At 37.8% G+C, this 24,581-nt stretch overlaps 3 protein-coding genes across 5 annotated transcripts in view; 2 read left to right on the top strand and 1 right to left on the bottom strand.

Moving 5' to 3' along the window:
• Window positions 1–17,568, top strand: part of LOC129574866 (glucose dehydrogenase [FAD, quinone]) — a 30,620-nt gene extending 13,052 nt beyond the window's left edge. For all 3 annotated transcript variants that reach the window (XM_055457420.1, XM_055457410.1, XM_055457403.1), the window contains 8 exons: window positions 12,197–12,348; window positions 12,444–12,564; window positions 15,388–15,569; window positions 15,718–15,940; window positions 16,017–16,348; window positions 16,418–16,547; window positions 16,612–17,160; window positions 17,244–17,568. In XM_055457420.1, coding sequence (XP_055313395.1) covers window positions 12,199–12,348; window positions 12,444–12,564; window positions 15,388–15,569; window positions 15,718–15,940; window positions 16,017–16,348; window positions 16,418–16,547; window positions 16,612–17,160; window positions 17,244–17,374 — 1,818 coding nt within the window. In that variant the 5' untranslated portion in view covers window positions 12,197–12,198 and the 3' untranslated portion in view covers window positions 17,375–17,568. The remainder of the gene's footprint in view (window positions 1–12,196; window positions 12,349–12,443; window positions 12,565–15,387; window positions 15,570–15,717; window positions 15,941–16,016; window positions 16,349–16,417; window positions 16,548–16,611; window positions 17,161–17,243) is intronic.
• A 3,027-nt stretch (window positions 17,569–20,595) lies between these two features.
• On the top strand, window positions 20,596–21,703 carry LOC129574857 (general odorant-binding protein 84a). The gene is made up of 4 exons (XM_055457391.1): window positions 20,596–20,897; window positions 21,022–21,083; window positions 21,167–21,296; window positions 21,401–21,703. The coding sequence occupies exons 1-4, from the start codon at window positions 20,681–20,683 to the stop codon at window positions 21,487–21,489; spliced, it is 498 nt and encodes a 165-aa protein (XP_055313366.1). The 5' UTR covers window positions 20,596–20,680; the 3' UTR covers window positions 21,490–21,703.
• A 1,823-nt stretch (window positions 21,704–23,526) lies between these two features.
• Window positions 23,527–24,541, bottom strand: LOC129574843 (zinc metalloproteinase nas-4-like). Its single transcript, XM_055457364.1, has 2 exons — window positions 23,759–24,541; window positions 23,527–23,673 (listed from the first exon to the last, which is right to left on the bottom strand). Exons 1-2 carry the CDS (start codon window positions 24,539–24,541, stop codon window positions 23,527–23,529), a joined length of 930 nt encoding a protein of 309 aa, XP_055313339.1.
• Between the last annotated feature and the right edge of the window lie 40 nt (window positions 24,542–24,581).

The following is a 24,581-nucleotide window of genomic DNA, read 5'->3' as shown; positions in this document are numbered from 1 at the left end:
GCTGTATTTTTGATTGTTCACGCGCTGAATACTGCCAAAGCCACACAACTGACGAACGATGCGCCTTCTATTTCTCGCTACTTGAATAATATCCAACGGTGAATGAGGTTCACGATGACAGACACATACTAAATCTTTGATTGTGATTCATTGCTCTGCCATCGATGGCTGTATTTTATGCGATGAACCTTCACAATCGATAAAATCAAACATTTTTATAATGCTACTGGATTTTATGACAACGATATTTCTATTTGCGATAAAGTGCATCCAATTATATTTTGTTTTTGGTTTTTTCGTAATGAAATTTGTTCATAAAACAATGTGAAGGAGAATAAAGGAAACGTTGTGTTAAGCGAAAAAAAGATGGTCATGTCCGATTTCATCAGAAGTTTGAAGTTGTTCATTTCGCTTCTGTCTCTGGACAGCAATCGATTTCTTCGATTCATAAAGCCAAAATTGCCAACTTCGATTTTTCCCTCCAACCGACGGAGTTATGCACAGTGTTATAGATCAAATAGTTGAACTAATCTATGAAGCGACACCGTGGATTCTGTGAAATTGAAGACCACCTCGGATATGTACGGCAATCGAAATGTCTTTATACGGAAACCAGGGAATTCGAAGTTTAGCGAATCATATTATGCCACATGAATGAAAATTCAACATTGTTGCACACATGAATAAGTCCAACGGAGAAGTAAAACGATAAGAAAGTTCGATGATGCATAAGTGAAACACAATATGCAACATTAAAAATTGCCATCGGAGCAAAAAAGCGAACGATATATCGTCGGTGCATGAATTGGGTTTGTGTTTCTTCCCACATATTTCTGTAAACATCAAAACGAATTGAATCAGCCAAACACTCACACAATCAAAAGCAAGTCGAACAGTCAAGAATCTATACTAATGACATGAGCTCAAACGTCTGGTGAATGAAAATACACTTGAATTTCGAATATTGTGAAACAAAATTAAACTCGATGTTTTGAAAAATCTCTTTTAAACTTTACTCTGGGCTGGAAGGAAAAATGTCAATTTTGTATTAATAATGAATGGAATTTATCTAAAAAGTTTGAAAAAAAAGGTGGCCGAACTGTTGATACTCAATAGTTTTTTTTTGTTTTTTTTCTCAATTGAAGTCTTTCAAAGCATATAAACGATATTTTGCTCTCGAATTCGAAACGAAATGTCTATTCAGAATTCAGATTCACAATTTCTTAATGTCTAGTACAAATAAATTACGTATTCTTATATGTTCTTGCTCTCCGCTGAATTTGAGGTACAGCGAACCTTTCAATCTATGAAATCACGGGCCACCACAATAAATATGTGAACCGAAATCAATATATACTCAAATCGGTGAATTCGTCGCCTTGCGAATCATATGCGCGTCAAAGTGAAAAATTGTGCCAACCACTAGAATGACAAGGACCATTGCATAAATGAGAGCAAGACAAACAGACTGTATCGAGTTGTGTTGATGACTGATCCAAGCAGCTTGTATGTAAAGCGGAGCAAGACAACCGAATCGGTACGATGTATTGATACTAAAAGAACGAGATGACATCATGATTGACTAAAAGTGAGTTCCCGATTAATGGACACATAAATAAGAGCAATGAATAATTAGAACAATATAAAAGTTTGATAATTCGGTGTGCATTCACGATTGAAATGAAATATGCGACAGCATTAAGAACTGCCATTAGAGCAAAAGGGCAAATGATATTTCGTAATTGTATGAATTAGTTTGTGTTCCTTTTCATGTATTCACACACATTCATGTGTTCGGTACCGGCTTTCAATCGCAAATGGATTTGAATTCACATGAATCACATTATTCTCTATGCTGAACTTAAAGTACGGCATACCTTTAAATCTATGAGATCCACAGCCACCACGAACAACAACATGATTATCCAAATAATATCGTTTCGATGTTTCAAGTAGAAAGAAAATATTGCAATTTTTTTCATAAGCTTCGTTCGTTTATAAAGAAAAAAACGGATTAAATTTTCTGAAGAAAAAACAGTCGCCAATCTATTGATCTTGTGACGTTCCTACATCAATTGATGTTCCACATGTTTTAGATCAACGGCCACTACAATATGTATTTTTACTAAAATATTTTTTTTTAGACAAACACGTCTGATCTATTTCATTTCAATAAAAAAGAAAAAAACGGAATTAATGAAGGAAAAAAGTGGTCAACGTGAAGTCTCGATAGATTTTTTTCGTTTGCTCTGCCGCATTGGCCAGTGCATTGATAGCTTTTTTTATAATTCCGTTATTGCTTCGCTCTCCGCTGAATTTGAGGTACAGCGAACCTTTCAAACTACGATACTTCAGACCACCACAATATGTATGCGATCCGAAAACAAAATATAGTTAAATCGGTGAATTCGTCGCCTTGCGAATCATATGTAGCATCAAAGTGAAAAATTGTGTCGACCACAAACAATGACAAGGACGATTGCATAAATGAGAGCAAGACAAACAGTTTGTATCGATTTGTGTTGATACGCAATCCAAAGTCCAGCTTGAATAAAAAGCATGCAAAGCGGACCAAGACGAACGAATCGTTACGATGTATTGATACTAAATGAACGAGACGATATTATGATCGTCAAAAAATGAATACACGCTGAAAATCTCAACAACCACAACGAACCAGAATGAGATGAAAAATATCCGATCATGCAAACGCCGATTGCAATCAGAGTTTGAAAAGAGAAAGAACACTTTACACTTCTCTTTCTTTTTGGCTGCCATTGTGTACAAACACAATCCAAAGTTTAATGTAAACAATAGTGGCTCAACGAAGCGACAGCATTGATTTTGTGTCGTCGTTTCGTCGTCTTGTCGAAGCATTAGTATTGAGTATCTTTTCATCGAATCGAGTTCAGCAAAGAATATTACTCTGTGTAAACAACAAGCCAAATTGAGAGAGAGAGAGCCAACAGTAATCATTTACACAATCAAACTCAAATTCGTGTGTGCGTTTACATCTCACTTTTGTGTTGCGAGGGAAGACTTATATAAATGATCTCATTCGGAATTATAATGGATTGCTTCGTCGCTTCATTTTTTTCTCTCAATTCAATAGTTTCCCAGGAAGAAAGAAAGTAACAACCAACCAAATTCAAATTAGTGAATAAAAAAAAATCGTAAAACTTGTTTCCAAAAATGCGAAAATTCCACCAAAAATATCGTTAGCGAAGTGAATGTGAGTGAAATTGAATTGAATTGAAAAAGAGACAGAACGATACGATTGCTCAAAAGAACAATCATGCCTTTGCATGTCTGTGCTTTGTGTACTGACCGAAACACTGTAAACACATTTCGTCATACGATGCAAACAGCAAAAGTACATTTTTCCAATTGATAGAGCATCAAATTTGTTTGAAAAAAAATGCCAACTATTCGATGCGATGCGATTCGGGTTGAAAAGTTTCAACCTCACCGAATCGTTTTCAGTCCAAATGCAAAGAGTGTGTAATTAGTGGTAATGAGTTTATGGTCGTTATTAGTGTTTCAAAATTCACGACTTTATTGTGTGTGTGGTTTTTCTTCTCTCTTCACGCTTCTCTTGGTTTGTGGTTCTCATTCTATGGTGCATTCTTTTAGGTGTTGTGCATGTTTTTTTCTTTCGGGTTTTCAACAGAAAACCGACAGTGATCTTTATGCATTGGCATGGAAATGCAAATTTTGCTCAACTTTAGCATTTTGGGAAGTTTTCAATGCATACACAGTCTGTCTGACTTGAAAAGCGCCCGTAAACAACCGATGAACGCAAGTGAAAAAAAACCGAAACCATTAAAAATTTACACGGCTAATTCACTCGGAATACTTTTTTTTCTCTCTCTCTCTCGTGTGCGGTGTGTGTGTGTGTGCGCGCGTTGGTTTCGTTTTTCGCTGTCTGAATGCTATGAATAGAGAGCACATAAACAGTTGATTTACATGCACTTTGCGTGCTCGGAAAGTAAACTATTCGCTGGGAATTTGTGTTATGTACGCCTATTGGCGTCTCACAGCTGATTTGCGTGTAATTTGATCTCGGCTGTACGCGCGCCACACTGTCATTGTATGATTATTGTCGCCTCCAAAACATGTGTTTATGACAATTGTTATTATTGTACTACCAGTCACTTTGACGGCTGCAATTTTTTTTCCACTCTCGTCATGCCACATAATTCTATTGTCTATGTCGCGGGAGAAAGAGAGATCATGGGGATTTTTCGACTTTTAGCGCGACTTTTTTTTCTATTTCATATTCGCCCCGCGTTTTACATAACCGCACCACAAAAAAAGAAGTGTCATAGAGCGCCCACTCATGGAACATACAAGACATTGTTTCAGAGAATGCGTAAGAAGAAGTGAGAGTCACAGAGGAAATTGTTGCTGTTTTCCACTCGACACCAGAAACTAACAAATTAGCATTGGTATCGGTCATTTGAGGCATTAGCTCGGAGCTAAATTGAATTCTTGCGTTCCTTTCAATTGTGCCAAACCGAAAAGTCACACATAAAATATTGTGTGCTCAAGTTAAAGCATTCATTTTGTGTCAGTTCTTCTTTTACCACTATCACAGCGTAATAACACTAAAGAAACCGAAATGAATCGTGTGCCATGAAAATGGAAAGAAGCGAAACTCTCTTTCTACACATCACGAAACAACAAAAAAACATCAACGCATAAATTGTAATAAATTAATTTGAATGCATCGCATTTTAAACGGCTGAACTAGTTTCATTGTAACTGCATACAATATGTGTGAAATGGCTTGGCTTGGTTAGATTGAGGAAAAAAGACAATGAAAATGTGATAATGCCGGGTATTTATGAGTTTTTTCGGCGATATCTTGAGTGGTGTGTGGTGAATGGAATTGAAATATGACTTTTAGGTTGTTGATTCAATTTGGAGATCGCCCAGAGAAAAAAAGACGAAAATCAACACAAAAGTTGCTGCATTTAATTTTGCTTGGAGTGTGTACGCGCATGCCGTTATTTTAATCAAGAGTCTCGCAAAATAATGCGAGGCTCGCATTGCGAGCTCATCAAAAGTGACCTCAATTTAACGGTTTCATCCGTAAAACTTTCAAGTGCAACAACCCATTTACGATCTCTTTTGCTATTGTGTGTCATGTTTGTTTGGTCGTTTTCATCCAAATAGGATCTCATTCATTCGGGTGATTGTTTAATTGGTCATTCTTTGGACCTAGATTTTGATATTTTTCGCTAAATCACATGCAATAACTTATTTTTTGTTCTTTTGTTCACCGAGAAACGCGCAACTTATGCCCTTCGTTGGTTTGAAACGTCGTGAATTGAAACCGGAGTCAAAGTGTTGGATTCATCGTTTGTGTGTAACCTCGATCATTGTCTTCACTTTCGCGGTAGATTGATGGCCAATTTATCTGAATGTTAAGAACAACAACAGCGCAATATAAAAATTCGTCCATTTAAATAAATCGATAGTAATCTGTGCAAAGTGCCAAGGTTGATAACAATTCGCTTTTCGCCACTTCAACATCAATTTAACCGCTCTTTCGACACGAAGCGTCTGCAAGTTGCATCGCAGCAACAGCAGCAGCATCGTGATGCTGCACTTGAAAAACGTTTAGCATGAATCAATAAGAACTGTCAATAACAGAACCCGAAATGCTTACATTCACTCTGTGTGCAAACATGGCTTGGGCCAACACACACACACACACAACCATCGAACGGCAGAGGATGAACATGAAATAAAAAAAAAGAGAAAAATATCGTCAACAATATTTTGACAAGTGTTTCCGAAGCCAACAAACAAACACACAAAATGCAGCGGGAGAAAGAAATGCATTCGAATAGAAACGTTTAACACAAACAGAAAAGTCATTTCCACAATTTTTCGGTTTTTGTTTGGTTGCACATCAGCACAACATGCGATGCGATGCATATGGAAATGGTGACAAAATACAATTTAACGACAAACGGAATGGTGACTGAATGACAGCGTAGTGTCTTTCCATTCTTTGTATGCACTTGGCCACTGCATTATCCGGACTAATTCAATTGGATTCAATTTAATTTACTGTAGTGCTGTTTCATTGTTTTGCCGTTTCTCCGTATTCCATATCGTATCCAGTTGCCGATTCGTTTTGGTTCGTTTGTATATTCTATGGATTTAAATGTTTTCATGCTGACAAATTCTATTTGCTCGCTATTATCTAAGTGATAGTGGCTAATGGCTAGACCATTTCCACATTTTACGTTCGACAAAATTGACTCCGAGTCATTCGTCGTGAGCAGAATAAAAAGCTGATTGTGACGACAAAAACAGAACATTTGTGCCTTGCGCTGAAACAGAACCATATTCTTTCCGTCCATCTATTTGGCCTTTTTCAGTGCGATAACATGCCGGTTTGCATTTGTTTCCATGGCATTAACATTCACTGTAGCTATTTTTAAAAATTCATTGTGTGGAAAAATAAAGCGAGCAAGTGTAGCCCAGCCTCAATGGCACCTCACCATAACTTAATGGAAATATAAATTACACTTACACTTTTAAATGAATTCATCGTTCTTTCGCTACCCGGTTTTTTTATCTCTCTCTCTCTTTTTCAACTCGTCAGTCTTTTACCAACCAGTTTATATTCTCTAACTAGTTCGTGTGAAAGCTAGTGCTGCGGCGGCTGCTGTTACTGCACTCACACAAAATTGAATTATCTTCATAATTTATTCAGAACGCCAAAGCGTCGTTTTCAATGCATGGTTAAGATTCAAGTCAAGCTTCATCTCTCATTCGTTCTTCTTCTGGTGTCTACGGAATGGAAAATGGAATCTATTTAAATGGTAACGTAGAACAAAAGAACGAAACACAATAGAAATAAAAAAAGAGACTCAATAATAATGAGCATAAAACATATGCTCAATGTAAATAGTGAATGTGTGGGCCGTGTTGGTCTAACGATTCGGATGCTGTTCAACTTGAAATAAAGCGGGAATATTTTTGAATTTTACATTATTATATGACAATATTGCAGATGGTTAAAATGTCCCCCGCATACATTTCCGCTCCAGAACAGATCTTTTCATTTGCTTCGACTAATAATAATGAATGGACACAGAGAGAAAGAAATTCACTTGATATCTGCACAAATAAACATTATTTCGTTGTCTGCATCTCTCACATTATGCCACGCCATGCAATAATGCTTAAACAGAAAAATCATTTTGTGCATTCACAAATAGAAAAAAGGTTGGAAGACAGAAGAAAAAACACAAACGCTCACACACAATCCAAATAAAATGACAACAAAGCCCATTTCTAGGGATATGTAGATGCAAAGAGAAAGGAAATGAGCGCTCGCGAACAAGCGGTACTTTTGTTAAGCACTGTTTTTAAGTGCTTTCCAAGCTAAATTGATTTTGGTATTTTCATTTCTGTTTGGAGTTGCTGCTGCTGCCCTTCACTTATACCATCTATTCGTTTTGTCTTAACGCCAATTGCAAATGCAATATTCAACTTCTACTACTTTTTGTTCCACAAGTTATAGTTGAGAGTTCACAAGTTTCAGAGAAATTGCTTTCTATTTGTAATGCGCTTGAAAATGCAATCGTTAAGGCACCACTTTCATTCAAATTATTGTTTTAACGCACAATGAACGAATTCAAGCAATGCACAAGCAAATCGCTGCAATCGACACTCACAAGAATAAATACTGATTTTTCAAAAAGGTCGAAGCCATTGAGACGAGGCAAGAATATTGCACGCCAATATTATTGCAAGTGGCTTGAGTTCAAACGCGTGACCAATCATAATGCAATGAAAAACATGATTGCTTTTAATTAATCACGATCATTTAAATCATTTCATTTCATTTCGATGTTGACTCTTAACTAGGAAGAAAATATCACATTAAAAAAAGAATCATTTTCAAAGAAAAAGATAGATCGAATTTCCTGAAAAAAAAGTGGCCAAACTGCTGATCCCATAGAATTGTTCCTTTTCCCTTTTCTGCTCTTAAACGACGATTCGTTTTGTTTTTTCGGCGGTACCCTTCTTAATTCGCGAACGTTGCGCAGTCGTTATTCGACCACAAGAATGACAAGAGCCATTATGTAAATATGAGTGAGACAAACAGACTGTACTACAGACTCTATAGTCTATAGCCATTTGCGTCGGTACAAAATGAGTGAGACGACATTACGATCAGCTAAAAATGAATGCGTGCTGAAAATGTCAACAATCATCACGAGACAGAATGAGATGGAAAATATCCAATCATGCAAACGTCGATTGCAATCTGTGTTTGAACAGGATGAAATAAGAAAGATATTGCGACCACTTGACTCTTCTCTCTCTTTTTGGCTGCAACAAACTGTACAAACACAATCCAAAATTCAATGTAAATGAAAGTGGTTCGACAGCGACAGCATTGATTTTGCGTTGTTGACGCATCAGTATCGAGTGTCTTTTCGCCGAATTCACATCGCCAAAAAAATATTTCTTCATTTCTACACATCACATTTTAACACAATATTTTTCATTTCATTTCAATGTTGACTCTTTTACGTTTCAACTAGAAAGAAAATATCACATTGAAGGCAGAATCATTTTCAGAGAAAAAGACAGATTTAATTTCCTGAAAAAAGTGGCCACACTGCTGATCTCATAGAATCGTTTCTTTTCCCTTTTCCCTTTCCTGCTCTTTAACGACAATTCGTATCGTTCGAAATTAACGAACGCCAAAGGATAACTGAGATCTTATTCCGCTCTCTCGCTTTATCAGCACAATTTTTTTCCGCACAAGGCGCTTAAGGCCATTTAATCTGCTCTCCGCCGAACTTAAGGCACAGCATACCTTTCAATCTATGAGATCACCGGCCACCTCAATAAGTATACGAATCGAAATCAAAATATACTAAAGTCAGTGAATTCGTCGCCTAGCGAATCGTATGTCGCATCAAAGTGAAAAATTGTGTCGACCACAAGAATGACAAGAGCCATTATGTAAATGTGAGCGAAGCAAACAGACTGTACTCTATGGCCGAATGCGTCAGTACAAAATGAGTGAGACGACATTACGATAAGCTAAAAATGAATGCGTGCTGAAAATGTCAACAATCATCACGAACCAGAGTGAGATGAAAAATATCCAATCATGCAAACGTCGATTGCAACCAGATTTTGAACTGGATAAAAGGAGAAAGATATAGCAAACACTTGACTCTTCTCTTTCTTTTTGGCTGCAACAAACTGTACAAACACAATCCAAAATTTAGTGTAAACAAAAGTGGCTCGACAGCGACAGCATTGATTTTGCGTTGTTGACGCATCAGTATCGAGTGTCTTTTCGCCGAATTTACATCGCCAAAAAGAATATTTCTTCATTACATTTTAACACAATATTTATCATTTCATTATTACGAGTGGCAAAAATTATGGCAATATTTAATTTCAAGAGGATTTGGATCATGTCGAGACGACAAAAAAGCAAAAGGAATGCATTGAGTAAAAGTAAAACACACACATCGTGCAGTAAATTGTGTGTCTTTGGGTAAAATGAAATTGAGTTGGCTATTGTTGTGCGTGTCGAAGTTTTAACAACAGCTCGTCGAAGAAAGACACGACGTTGTTTGCGAGCGACAGAAAAAAAGTCATCAGTAAGCGAAAAAACGTACACACAAAGTAATGAGACAGTGGAAAAATATGGCAAATTTATTAGTTTTTCCTCTCGCCGCTCTGAATTGAATCGTTCGTTAGCGAGCCGAAGCCGGCTGAATTGTTTACCGACATTGTGTTTATAGTCAAATTCCCCCTAAAAAAGTGAGAAGCGAGCAGAAAGTGAAAAGCAACAGCCACGATCCATACGAAAAACTGGTTGAACAACGGGACGGGACGCGATGCTAGAGACAACGCAAAAAAAAACACACACACGATTTTTGTCTGTAAAAAAAATCCATGTGTTCGTTGAGATTGTTCGTCGGTTTTTATACCTGCTGAGTGCTTCGTTTGTTTACGCGATTGTCTAAGCTAGTTATGTTTGAATTTGCATCAATGGAGACCGACTAACCGCGATTGTTTTTGATATGGTAGTTTGCTGAAAGCATGCATGCGCTATACGCGCGCGTTCATTGCGACATCAACAATCCAATCCGTTGGTATAATTGTTTTGTTTCAATTTCACCTTGTTGTTTTTTCCGCGGATCTATGTCGGTTTTGGGTTTTTCATTCACCGCTTGCATATAAACGCTACACTTCTGTTGCTCGTTTTTCCCCATGTTTTGCATGTTATGCCCAAGTGAATTATCTGTAGATTTGGCATGTTATTCGCTTGATTCGCGATTTTTTGTTTTACGGTACACACGACTGTTTTGTTTTCTATATTTTTTTTTCTCTTTTGCTTCTCGGCGACGTAACATCGTGTTTGGGATGGTATTTACTGATGATGCTAATCATACGATTACAAACGATGCATTAGTGATGAAGATATTTTCAATATTTTTCGCTTATTTCAATTTTGATTCGACTTCATCGGGTTTGTGCATAGTTGAGGTTTCAACGTCAGAACGCTTCATCATCGCTGCCAATGGTGTGGTCGTTGTTGTCGTTTGCTGAAGTCTCTGTTCGTTGTGTGGTTTCAAACGTGTACTTATTTAATTTATTTCATTTGTGCAAACGATTTAGGCAATTTCGATTGCTTTTGGGCTCCCCGTTACAACAAAAACCACGACATTCGAAGCCATTTTCCTCATGTGGAATCGTGAAAGTCAGAGAAAAGTCGTTGCCGTTTTTGCCTGCACTGTGTATTGTGTGATTCGATGCGGCATAGATAATCTCGCATTGATAAATACATAATAGAATAGATGCGATTGAGATTGTGTAAAATCGTTGAATTTAACGAAGCTTCGTTGTGGCATATGCGCCGGCTAAACACTCACCATTTTATAAATGGGTCCTTATCGTGTGCGCCTCATCAATTTCACATAATAACGGCGTGAATTTCAGTTTGAAATGACATTTTAATTTATGGTAGCGAACTTTGTGTGCCGTTCAGCCACTCGCCAGCCGCGCACACGGTATGCGCAATGGTAAATTGTGGAAAAGTTGAATTACCAAATTGAAATAGCAGCAGAAAAGAAACACATCTTGAGCCAACGGTTAAGAGAGAGAGAGGGAGAGTGAGAAATAACTTCTTGACCGCACACAACAGCAACAGCTCAGACATATTTCCTTATCACATCCGTGCAGCTGAGGTTGGATTGTTTCTTTCTTCTTCTTCTTCTTTCGCTTCGTGCTTGCCGATGTTTTATAACTTGATTCGGATTATAAAGTCATAAAGCCACATAATTGTGTACCTATTGCTGCTGAAAATAAGTTTAAGAAGATGTTCCTATTTAAAATGCAAGTCGAATACATCACGACGACAGCCCATTGCAATCTCAAATCGATTGTGTCAACTCTATATGCGCGCCACACAGCACTGAGGCAGCAGCGAAGAAAGAGAAGAGAAAAAAAAATGTGATGACGCTACGAAGAACTTTTTTTCGCTCATTTTCTATTTCACGAAACGAATTTGCATACTCGTTCAGATAAGAAGGAAAAAGAGTCTTTTTTCAAACAACGCTATTCATAATCGTGCGCCGTTTGGATCTGAATCAAAAAAAATGTTTACACATCTGTTGAAGCTATTTTTTTTGTTCGTTGTTGGAATCAGGCTCACAATTCAAATCAAATTGTTATTACAGCGAACAAATTGACGATGGTAAACAATATACGTTTCAATCCATCCGTTGTTTGAGTTTAGAAAATTCAATCAAAAACATGGCACAGAAAATGTTGATCAAGCAATTTGCGCCCATAAAAGCACTTAGTGGTTGCCGCAGCACTTCTTAAAGAGTTCGATGAACTAATAATTCAAAAAATGAACGCTCATAAAAAACACCAAAATCGGCAAAAAAAAATTTTCTTTAACGATCAAAGCGGCGACATGGCGATTTATTAATTTTTTCGTTGGAAAGAAGCTGTTTATGACGTTCCGTATGCAAATCAGTATGAACGTTTACTAAACTTTGAAATTGTATGGTCAGAGAAATACGAATTTTTTTTTCCTACACTTTTTTTGCCTAGAATTATTTTTCTCTACGTTTATACGAAAGATTTATGACTAATGTCGATAATTTTGTTCTATCTCTATCTCCAGATATGGCGCTTTGTGATTGTCCAGTAGGAGTGCCGATTGGCCCGACACTAGCCTCAACTTGTGGCGGTGGTCAGTTTATGCTATTTATGGGTTTGCTAGAAGTATTTTTACGGTCACAGTGCGACTTGGAGGATCCATGCAATCGGCCCAAAGTAAGTGGAACAATAAATAATAAATCAACTATAACAAGTTTCTACGATAAACGGCTCACAAAGTTTTAATCACATTTCTTTTCCTGTGTCCATAGACTCGATCCATTCCGGACAATGACTACGATTTCGTTGTGATTGGCGGTGGGTCAGGTGGTTCAGTAGTTGCGTCCAGATTATCCGAGGTACCACATTGGCGAGTTTTACTTATCGAAGCAGGTTTGTATTCCACAAACAAGAACAAAAACTACACAATTATCGTGTCTAGAACTTTTTCAATTCATCACAAATCGAAAAACACGTCGAGTCAAAGTGCCAACAGCAAAATTGGATTTTCGACACGCAGCACACAAAAAGATGTTCTAGAGATTTATTTTTTTCGGTGTGACACAAACAACAAAACTAGTGACACTTTCCCCCAAATTTCAAAATAGTTTTGGCAACACCTCGGAATGTTTTGTTTTAACTCAAGTGAAACCCACTTCGAAAATTGCAAAATATTCTTGACGAATCCCACTGAATACTATCGTACTTTACACAAAAATGGTTTGCGCTAATCTTCGTGCACAAATCTCTGTCAAACGGTGTAATTTATTTCCATCCGATTCGATTTTCATCCGAGTCATCATCCGAAATTGGCATATCGTGCAGAAATGCAGTTGCTTGTAATTTTCTATGTTCTGCGCACATTGATGTCATGCATAATGTCTTGAAAAAAAGCGATAGACACACACATCGAGCAAAAGATAGAGAAAAAAAAGAGAGAGAGAGAGAAAACCCGCATCGCTCACGAATGATATTGTCACGTTTAAACGTTGGCGACATTGATCGTTGCACGTTGATAATGTTAACATGAAAAGTGTCTTGGCAAAAATTCATTTGGCAGCAGATAACACGCAAATCCAACGATAAACCATTGAATCACAGAGACATTTATTAGTAAATTTATTGCTATTTATTGGTTACGCTTATTGGTTACGCATTATTGCGGTTCCAGGCCATGGTTCATTTCACGGTTCACCTACCATAGATTTTTCGTTTCTTTCGTTCGTTTGTTTAATGCAATCGAGAACAAGACCTTCTGCTATTTGAAACTATTTCGGTTGATGAGGATGATGACGATGGAAAAAAAGAAACCAAATCTGAATTCGAAATTGCGATTCAAAAACCCCAAGTTAAGCTTGCGAGAGACTCAATGGGTTCAATGATTCAAACCATTGAATTTTATTGAAAGTGAATATATCTCGCAAACACATCTAATCTTCGATGTCTGGAGATGTTGCGGTCGCCTAATGAACCGTGCCCCAAAGTATAATTACAATGAAAGTTTTGCTCGTCGTGCTGTAGAAAACTTTGTGTGGGGCGTGTTAAAATTGCATTGAAAATCTGGATCGATTGAATGGATTGTGGAACCAGCGCGGTTGAATGAATCGGGTGCCGAGAACCCCATCGAGACCAGACCGATTTGATGGCATCAATTAATCAACTCGTTTCGGGTGTAAATCATGTTAAACGACTCAATCAAAAAATATTTGGCATCTCGTTGAGATAAGCGATTATAAAACATTATCATTGTTTTGCCGTCGCCGTCGTTACCACAACGAAACATTTCCATTTGGTGCATTGTCAAAATAAGAGAAGAGAATGTAAGCAATTGGCCAAAACAATGAAGCACGCGCGAGCAAGCAAACATACTCATCGCCGCACGGCATACTCTTTCTCTCACATAAACACACACGCGTCGGACCAGTCTCATTAATTATATCCAATTGCGTTTTTGGCTTTGAAAATTGTATAACAGTTTCGCGTTGTGAACGAAAAGAGCACACAATTAATTAGACATGTATTTTACAAGTAGATTAATTTTTACGTACGTCGACAGCCATGGGGAAATTGAATTTCGCGCGCAGCGCACACACTAAGAGTGTGGGCGATACGGTGGTTTTTAGCTCGCGTAATCCAAATGGCTGATAGATTGAATGCTACTGACGATGGTTAAATCAATAAATCTTTCATTTATCCCCTTTCAACGACACAGAGCGAGAGAGAGAGAGCTCAATCCGTGCGACATAATTTACACAGAACATTAAATGTTGCTCGATGATAGCGAATTTGCCTGCACTGACAACGCTGATGGCAAATTGATGGAAGCATAATCCTACAAAAACCATCAGCAAAAACCTAATTTCAACTAATTCAATTCAACTCAATAATTCAATAACTGTTTGCCGTTTTTCATTTTCGTATTCAATTTATTTTTAAATGGAAGCTTTATGGATGTTTTTTGCTGCTGCTGCTGTTGCTGTTTTCCTGGAATGAACCAGCAGTTTACGTTAAATCTGGTTTTTTTCTTCTGCGAAGGTCATCTAGATAAGCCATTCATTCCGCCTTCAAAGCGCCTGCAGATGAAATTTATCAAATTGTCGAAATCAATTACTTCATGCAGTGTGCATTTTTTTAAAACTTCAATGTACACAAATTGAGCGCACAGCGGTTCCGATTGCATAGCGTACAACATCGAAAATGCATTTTTTGCTAATTGCACAATGAACGAAGTAAAGAGCTAGTAATAAAGCGATTCAAATATGTAATCGCTGTTCTATTATTTTGACCATAATGCAATTGGCAATTAAAGTATTGGCGGAACAACCGAAATCTCTTTTAATTGCTCTCTGCGCAAACTGGCTCTCTCTCGCTCCCTCCCTCTCTCAATATAATTACAATGTAAACAAACTTCTGCACGAACAATGAGGCAAATGTTTTACCGGCGGCATATTTCAGTTTCGTAAAACGCGAATCTCTCGCCACCGTCTTGTATTTGTGTGTGTGTGTGTGAGAGACTATGTTTGCGCGCACGTTGTAAAACAAATTGATGGAGAACTCTCCTAATCCCGAAACCGCTTATTATTTCGACTATTTACTAAATTAGTTGAATCATGTTTGGATTTCTTCTGGGCTGATCGAAGTGAAATGATTTCATTTTATGTTTTTTAATCACATCGTTTGCATCTTTTCTTTCCGTTTGCCATTCGCTGTACGCAGGAGGCGATGAACCGCTGGGAACGCAAATTCCGTCGATGTTTTTCAATTTCATCGGAAGTGATATCGATTGGAAGTACAATACGGAGCCGGAAAAGAAGGCATGTCTTTCGTCACCCGAACAACGATGCTTTTGGCCGCGTGGCAAGGTACTAGGAGGTACCAGCGTCTTGAACGGAATGATGGTGGGTATACCCATAATAAAGTGGATTTTTTTTGGGCTAAATGGCTTATGCTGCTCAGTAAATGAATGAATTTTTCATTTTAAGACAATTTTTGTGCATATTTTGATTGAATGTGTTAATTTTTAATGTCGTCTCCCTTTGATTTCAGTACATTCGCGGCAACAAAGAAGACTACGACGATTGGGAAGCAATGGGCAATCCAGGCTGGGGATATGACGACATTTTGCCATACTTTTTGAAATCGGAAGATAATTTGCAAATCAATGAAGTCGATCCACAATATCATCGCACCGGTGGTTTGCTACCCGTTTCAAAGTTCCCATACCATCCACCATTGTCGTATGCCATTCTTCGAGCTGCCACTGAATTGGGTGAGTTTGATTGGATTTTTTCACATTTTTATTTTTCAATTTCTGAATCTGTTTCTAAAACCCATTTCTTTCATAGGGCTTGACATTCAAGATTTGAATGGTGCCAATTCGACCGGTTTCATGATTGCCCAAATGACGGCAAAAAACGGAATCCGAATGAGTTCATCGCGTGCATTCATTCGGCCTGTACTTGATCGACCAAATTTGCATGTGATGCTCAATACAACGGTCACCAAAGTGTTGATTCATCCAAAATCGAAGAATGCACAAGGCGTTGAAGCAGTTGACGCTCTGGGTCACACAATGAAAATTTTGGCGAAAAAGGAGGTGATTGTTGCCGGAGGAGCTGTGAATTCACCGCAAGTCTTGATGCTGTCAGGTGTGGGACCGAAGGAAGAATTGACAAGAGTAAGAAAATGTGAAGAGATAATTAAATGAGAAAATTCTGAATTAATCGAATATTTCTTCAAAAATCAGGTTGGCATTCGTCCAATTGTTGATTTGCCCGGCGTTGGAAAGAATCTTCACAATCACGTTGCGTTCTTCACAAACTTTTTCATCAACGACACAGACACATCGCCTTTGAACTGGGCCACTGCCATGGAATGTAAGTGCGGAAATATGTTCATTTATATGCATCAAACTAATTCATTCCAAATTTTCATCGATAGATTTATTGTTCCGCGATGGTTTGATGTCGGGCACTGGAATATCGGCCGTAACCGGTAAAATCTCGAGTAAATTCTCCGAGCGACCAAATGTGCCAGACATCCAATTCTACTTTGGTGGATTTTTGGCCAGTTGCGCCAAAACCGGACAAGTTGGTGAACTTCTATCGAATGGCTCCCGGTCAATTCAAATATTCCCAGCCGTTTTGCATCCAAAGAGTCGCGGTTACATCACACTGCATTCGAGCGATCCGTTAGCACCACCGAAAATTGTTGCAAACTACTTGGACGAAGAGCATGATTTGCGTGTTTTGATTGATGGAATCAAATTTGCCATTCGTATGTCCGAAACTGATGCACTCAAAGCATACGGCATGCAACTGGATCGAACACCAATCCCGGGTTGTGAACACATTCACTTTGGAACGGACAAATACTGGGAGTGTGCTGTACGGCAAAACACTGGCCCCGAAAATCATCAAGCTGGATCGTGTAAGATGGGCCCGCTGAGAGATCCACTTGCCGTTGTCGATCATGAACTGCGCGTGCACGGTGAGTTCTATTGCATTTTCTTTCAATTTTCTCTCTCGAATTTTTTGATTGAACTTATTTCTAAAACCAATTTCTATTTGTAGGTGTACGCAGTTTACGTGTGGTCGACGCTTCAGTTATGCCAAAAGTCACATCAGGGAACACAAACGCTCCCATCATTGCTATTGCTGAAAAAGCATCACAGTTGATTCGCCGGGCATGGGGAGGCCGCTAATAAATAAGCATTTAAGATTAGCTTGTAGTTCGTCTTATTACCATGGTGACAAATACAAAACAAGTTAGATTTCTTTGGTTTGAAGTAGAGAAGAAAAAAATTGATAAATTCAAAATCGAAGAAAAAGAAACGTCTGAATGTTTTTCTAATTTAAAACGAAATAATAAATGTAAGAACAAAAAACACTGAATAAATTGTATTTTATTTATGCATGAAAAGGTAGCGCGTTTGATTTGGAGTTGTCAAAAATACAGAAAAGGCATGAGGCATTTTGAGTGCAAATACTTGCAATTAATCGATTTGAATTGAAATTCTTTTTTTCGTTATGATTTCTGCCAGAATGAGAAAAGGATTATATAAATATATTAAAAATCTGAATTTTTCTTTCTGCTGCAGCATGTATATAGATTGCCTCTTAAATGACCAAAAATGAAGAAACTGTTTTTTTTGTTCGAAAAAAAGATGGTCAATGTCGAGTTTCATTAGATATTCATTTGATCATCATCTTCATCGTCATCATCATCGTCATTTCTCTCTCTTTTCTCTCTCTCTCTCCGTTCCAACATGTTGAGAACGCGCTGACCTTAAGGCACAACATTCCTTTCAATCCACGAAACTCTAGACCACCTTCAAAAACGTATGTGAATCGAATCGTATACATACTGAAAACATTGAATTCGTTGACTAGCGAACTATATACACATCACTGCGTGCACAGTAGCCCGAATGAAATACATGAAGAAAATATACAAATTTAAGTGGCTGAGTTGATGAAGCTTCAGCCCGGCAATCTGAGAATGCGAGATCGTGTCTCACTATGCCGAAATTTTTTTTTTTGTAAACTAAATGAATTAATAAGAAGAAAATGGTTTGAAAATAATAGAAAAAAGCGTTTTTGGGCAGTAACAATTTTTTTTCACGATATTGACAGCAAAAGAATACAGTGAATCAATTTTATTTCAATAAAATTTGTCAGAATACATGAATGTTAGAATATTGTCTTTCGAAATTGAAAATTCACTAAAAAGTATTTTAAACAAACACCTCTGATCTATTTTATTTCAATACCCGAAGAAAAAATGGAAATAATGAAGAAAAAAAGTGGTCAACGTGAAGTCTCAGCAGATTTTTTTCTCTCCTCTTTCCTTTCCTAAATTGCATGCGTATATTCTAAGGTTATAGCTCTCAAACGTATACGTATATATTCGCTCTCTTTTTTCGTTCGCAATGCCACTTTGGCGTGTCATTGCGTTGATAGCTCTAGCTCTTATGTGTAAAATTCCAGTTATAAAAGAATAAGCTCTCCGCTGAATTTAAGGTACAGCGAACCTTTCAAACTACGAGACTTCAGACCACCACAATATGTATGCGATCCGAAAACAAAATATAGTTAAATCGGTGAATTCGTCGCCTTGCGAATCATATGTCTCGTCAAAGTGAAAACATTTTCGTTGATGTAAGATGAGCAAGGCGACTATGTGGTCGATTGAAACGAAAATAGAACAGTAGAATTTCAGTTGTAGGAGCGAGAGAGGTAGAGAATCGTACACACTATGCACAAACACAGATGAGTGCAATTTGATATTCGTCAAGGTTGAAAAGAGTAAGGATGAAGAACTGGACATTGCTTCTCTTTCTAAGCATGACGCTAACCAACTGTCAATATTGATACTAACACCAGCAAATTGTTTAACGTAAGCAAAAGTTGAAATCATCGTTCACCATTTTTGCTGTTGCTAAGAATAACGAAATTGCGAATCATTGAAAATTCAATTTTCAAAATTGATGACCATTCATGAAGTTTGGAAATGGAGTATTCGTTATTTGTAAGTGTAGCGGATGGTTTTCTCTTTTTGTCTCAATGACATCTGAACGAGACGTAACGTTCTAAGCATGATCAGTATGGCACAGAGTATCGAAAGAAAATGAACAAAATTAAAATCGATTTTGGCTCTTCCAAATTTGATGCGTATTCTTAAATCGTTATTAAGTCCTAAGAGCAGAGTGAAGCATTATGTATGGAATAATGAGGTAGTCATGAAAACAATAGGAGAGGGAGGTTTTCCGTCCTCTTATTGTTTAGAATGGAACGTGTAACAAAAGTCTTGTCTTGTTATGTTTTCTCTTTGCCAACAAAAAAAAAGTTGTTTGTTCTAAAGCCAACAATTAAGTACCGGACAATGTTTATCGAAGTAACAGGAACCACAAAATGAAGGCGAATTTTAATTGGAAAGTAATATAATTCAAGTGGATACTGATCGAATGCAGACCCATAAACATAAGAAGCCCAAGTGCCTTGGCAACAATGAAAACAAGAGCATCGCGAACGAAATTGAGTTTATTGATTGCGTGTTGTATTTTCCATGTATAGAATAAGATCGAAGCAACACAAACTGCACAGACAAACTTCGAGTGAAATATAGACAACAACAGCGGAAAATTTATTATTTTTTCACTTTCAACATCATAAATTGAATGGTTCTTTGCAACACCAATCGAATTGTTTGTTGCAGTCTTTCAAAGTGTGGTTAATACCAACTTAGTACGATGGATACATAGTGCAACTTGGTACAATGGGAGAGCATGAAATGAAATTTTTTTTCTAATAAGGTAAAGTTGGTCAGAAAAAATTGTGAGCAGAACTCGGGGAAGCAACAAAATATCCAAAATGAAAATGGGACAAAGAAAAGCCATAATTTTTTCCTTTTCGAATGATTTCCTTTTCCCTCAAACCGTGATGACCGTGTAAAGTATTGTTCAAAAAGAGTCTGAAATTGTATGTCCCATCACACGGAAGGCAGTCATTTCGATGCGAATGAATCATCATCAATTGGATTGAGAAAGTGGCCACAAAGTCACGCGTATCAAATTTGGTTGCTCTGAACACGAGAGAAATAAACTTGACAATGAAATGTTCCAAACGTTCGCTCGCGCATCCGCTTGTTGTTCGATGAATGCCAAATGAATTCACATGATAGTTCTGAACAGAGTCAAAATTGTTCAAATAAAAAGTACTTCCTCGAAAAACGAATTAGATTCGATTTGTTTTTTAAATCTGTACCACAAACACGAAATTCACATTAGAGGCAATCACTGTGTCATTTATCTATTATCCAATGTGATATAGTTCACGTGCCTCGCCTTTTGTAATGCAATCAACGTGTCGCATGAAATGCAGCGTATAAATAGAGCATCGACGATAGCTACTATGCCAATAGTCTATTCGCAGTTGTGCACGCTGTATCAAAAAGTGATTAAACGTTGACATTTTGTGACTCGCGCCGTTTTCACAGAGAATTCAAAATAATGTCTCCGACAAAGTTGTTCATCGCAATGGCGGTTATTCTGTTCTTGGGCTGCATGCAGTGCTGTTCAGCAGCTGGTGCCGAAAAACAAGTCGCAGCAGCAGCATCAGGAGAAATACCAGCATCGGCACCAGCCAAAGCAGTTAACGACAACACCGACCAACTGGATCAAGAGGCCATTATGCAAATGTGCAACGAATCATTCCGCACTTCGATGGGTATATGAAATAGTATATATAATGAAATAGTTGCATGGGTTTATGTGATTTATTTCATTATATATTTCAATTTGCAGTTTAATTTTATGCATTATACAATTCAATTTTCCATTCCATCATGCAGAATATCTCGATGAGCTGAATTCAACTGGCGCTTTTCCCGATGAAACTGACAAAACACCAATGGTAACTAGTTTCGCCAAAGTTTTGATTGCTTTCAACTATAAACAATTACTGAAAGTTTTATTGTGCATTTAAATTGAATGCAGTGCTACATAAGATGCTATTTGGATGCCGTCGGTATCATTAAGGATGACGAACTAAACCGCGAAAAGGCCAACGAAATGGCATGGGCAACCTCCGAAGATACACTTGAAGAATGCGAAAAGGAGGTTACAGGTACACTTTTCATTTGTTACATATGGATTTTAGTTGATTCCTTTTCGGTCGTGCCATGAATTATAAAATAAACGCTTTCATTCTTCGCTTCTTTCGTCAATTAGATAAAACGAATCCATGTGAAAAGGCTTATTTCTTGACGCGCTGTGTCATGATGCGAAACATCGTTGATATGCGAACCAGTAATCAGTAAAATGCCACCAACCTAATGCTAATTGGATTCTAAATTTTGCTCAAATGGTCACAAAAATCGCCGGAACGCTTCGACTATTCAATAAATTTCGTAGATAGACACATAGATGGGATAGTGGGGTTAGATTTATACAATAGCTGTTTCTATTCCAAACCAAAAGAAAATTGTACAAAAACAAACAACACATAATAAAAATATTGGCAAAATACCAATAAAAGGGTTGCAAAACGAAAATTGTTTGTTTTATGTCAAAAATTGAGATCGAAATGAAAAAAAAACGGAATTTATTTTTTGCACGATTTTTGCATAAAGTCAAATCGAATGGGCATGCAACATGTTCAAAGTTCAAGTTGAAATGATGACACACGAGTCATTCTGATGAATATCGGGCCCGTTTGTTTATTTGGCACTGTTTCCATTTCACATCGCAATCAATATCAGTTTTTTTCTTTGTTTATGTTTGTGTTTGTGTATGAATTGACAAGACATGAGAGGGTTTTCAATCAAAAATGATTTTCAGTCAGTTTGCGAGCGCCGTGTCAAAATGGAAATGTACACTGTTTGTTGTTGTTGTTGTTGTGCATCAGCATCGGAAATGGATTGTCATTTAACTGATGCATTTTATGGAAATGTGTAGCGATTTTCGTCGTTGTCGAGCACGACGTGCATCTGCATCATCCGGTGAGCGAGAAAATGATTGTTCGGCAAACAATGCAAATCATTTTCACATGGTTGCCTATCAAAAACATTTTTGGCAGCTATAAATTTCCAAGCGCTATAATATTGCTACATTCATATATAAATGCCACCTGTTTGGATATGAACAAAATTAGTTGAAAAACGAGCACCGACGCAGTCAGCCAGCCAGACCATGGAGCTTTCGAGTAGAATTGTGATAGTAATTTATGTGTGGATGTTTATCTTTGCCAAACTATTACATTGCATCGACGTGAGCCATGAAGAAACTGCGGCCGAAGTTTTGAACGGGAGCACAAATATTGGCACTGAATCCAATTCACCGCCCGACCAAATAACCAAGCAATGGGATTCGGGCAATATTCAACTGCAGGAAACTAGCGACGCCATGCAAATGTGCAATCAAAGTTTTCCCACGCCAAAAGGTACAGTATTGTGTGTGTAAATGGTAAGGAGTGTACAAAAATGCGCTTTTCCAGCTTAAAGAAACGAACGAGCGAACCGACCGAAAAAACATCTTGCTGCTAAGTGAAAAGTTGCTAATTGAAATTGACAGTGATTTAACATAGTTTGTTTATTATTTACTCTGGTGTTACTCCATCGTCGTCACCGCCGTCGTCCTCGTCGGTGACCACTTACCATTACTTTGTGATGTCCCGTAAAACGCAAATCCACTTAACAGAATCCTTAATTGAACTAAATTTAACCGGAACTTTACCAGATGAAGTTGATGTGATATCCATAGTAAGTGAATTTGATGGAACCATTTCATCAGTTAATGTGAAATGTCTTTCATTTGGAGGAGGCAGAATGAGAGAGCGAGAGAGTGTGATAGACGAAGAAGAGTTAGAAAAGGTTGAGTTGATCCATTAAAATGTACATTTCGAATTTCAAGTGTTTTGTTAGGTGCTACCTCGCCCGAATGGGAATACTGAAAAATGACATTGTCGACCGTGAACGTGGTATGGAATTGGACCTGGCGATAAATGAAGATATTCTAGACGATTGCTCAAAGGAATCGAGAGGTGAGATGAATTATGCAAAACCCCTCTATCCACAACAACAACCACAGCCACAGCCACAGCAGCAACAACAAAACACTAGAAAAAAAGCAACAACCTCATGCTTTTAGCTTGAATTATTTATTTATTTTTTTACTGTCAATACAGATCAGAAGGATATGTGCATGCGTGCTTACTTCTTCATTCGATGCGTTGCTATTACGAATTTAGTCTACGATGCAGCCAAATAATAAATGGAAACTGGTGAATAAAATGTAAATAGTGTATATTTTTCCTTCCCTTCTCTTCCCTTTCTCTCTGGTATGTGGAATACACGATTTCAATTCGATCCCACTCCGAGCATATCCATAATCATGTCAGTGGTGGTGGCATTTTTTTGACTCTTCCGTTTGCATTGGTACATGTTATTTAGTTTCTGCACATCCTTTTGCGAAAATCCGTCTCGTTGCCCGATGTTTGCTTTATTCTACAATTTCAGAGAAAAATCTACATAAATCTAATCCGAAGCGTTGGTTTGTGAGCAAAACTAAAAAATATTGGTTTCTGTATACCTTGGTTCTTATGGTGGGTTGGCCATTGGCCGAGAATGCATTTGCCGAGTAATGCATTACACTTCCATAATCGTAGCCAACACCAAATCCAGACGTTTGCCCTTTCTGCGCTTTTATAAAGTTTGATTCGTAGCCACGCATAATATTCGGATAGACAACATCAATATATTGATCACGTTCTTCACGGTTTTGTTCGTGAAGAAATCCAGCTGCATGCATAAATTCATGTAAAACCGTTCCCACTTTGGTTGTGCATGCAGGCGATTGTAAATTTAAGGCTTGCGCACCACCAGCACGTCCTACACTTGACCAACATCCCGATTGGGCATTCTGTATACTGATGTAATCCCGATCATTCGCGTTTCGACGACGAAAATTTATGCAGGTTCGCTTTTTATACTCATTCATCGCATTCTCAATGGTATTGAGCGAACGGGGATCAAATGAACCGACAATTTCGTATGGAATCACCGCATTTGGCCAACGAAACGATTGGGATACCATACCGTTACGTGAATTGGTCGAATGATTCATTGGAAATAGAATATCACCTTCCATATACGATCCAAGCTCTTCGGGATTGCTGCCATCGCCATCGGTGGGTTGCCAATTTTTTACCAATTCACCGGTTTTCATGTCGGGCTGGCCGTATTTTAATCCAAATGCCGATAAATCGATTGCATCGCTCTCGTCATCGGAGTCGGCCGTCGGTAAACCACAAACAACATGGCAAATTGAAGTGATTAGGAAAAAATTCATGACTTTGTTGTTTCTCAGTTGCATTTTTGTTCACAGCGTTGACTAAAACAATTTTAGTAGAAAA

Source organism: Sitodiplosis mosellana, unplaced genomic scaffold, assembly GCF_009176505.1.
Source record: "Sitodiplosis mosellana isolate CC-2019 unplaced genomic scaffold, AAFC_SMos_1.0 Smas_scaffold_1, whole genome shotgun sequence".
In the NCBI taxonomy this organism is placed as follows: domain Eukaryota; kingdom Metazoa; phylum Arthropoda; class Insecta; order Diptera; family Cecidomyiidae; genus Sitodiplosis; species Sitodiplosis mosellana.
The sequence above is the reverse complement of the archived record's forward strand: the minus strand, read 5'-3'. Positions and strand labels throughout refer to the sequence as shown.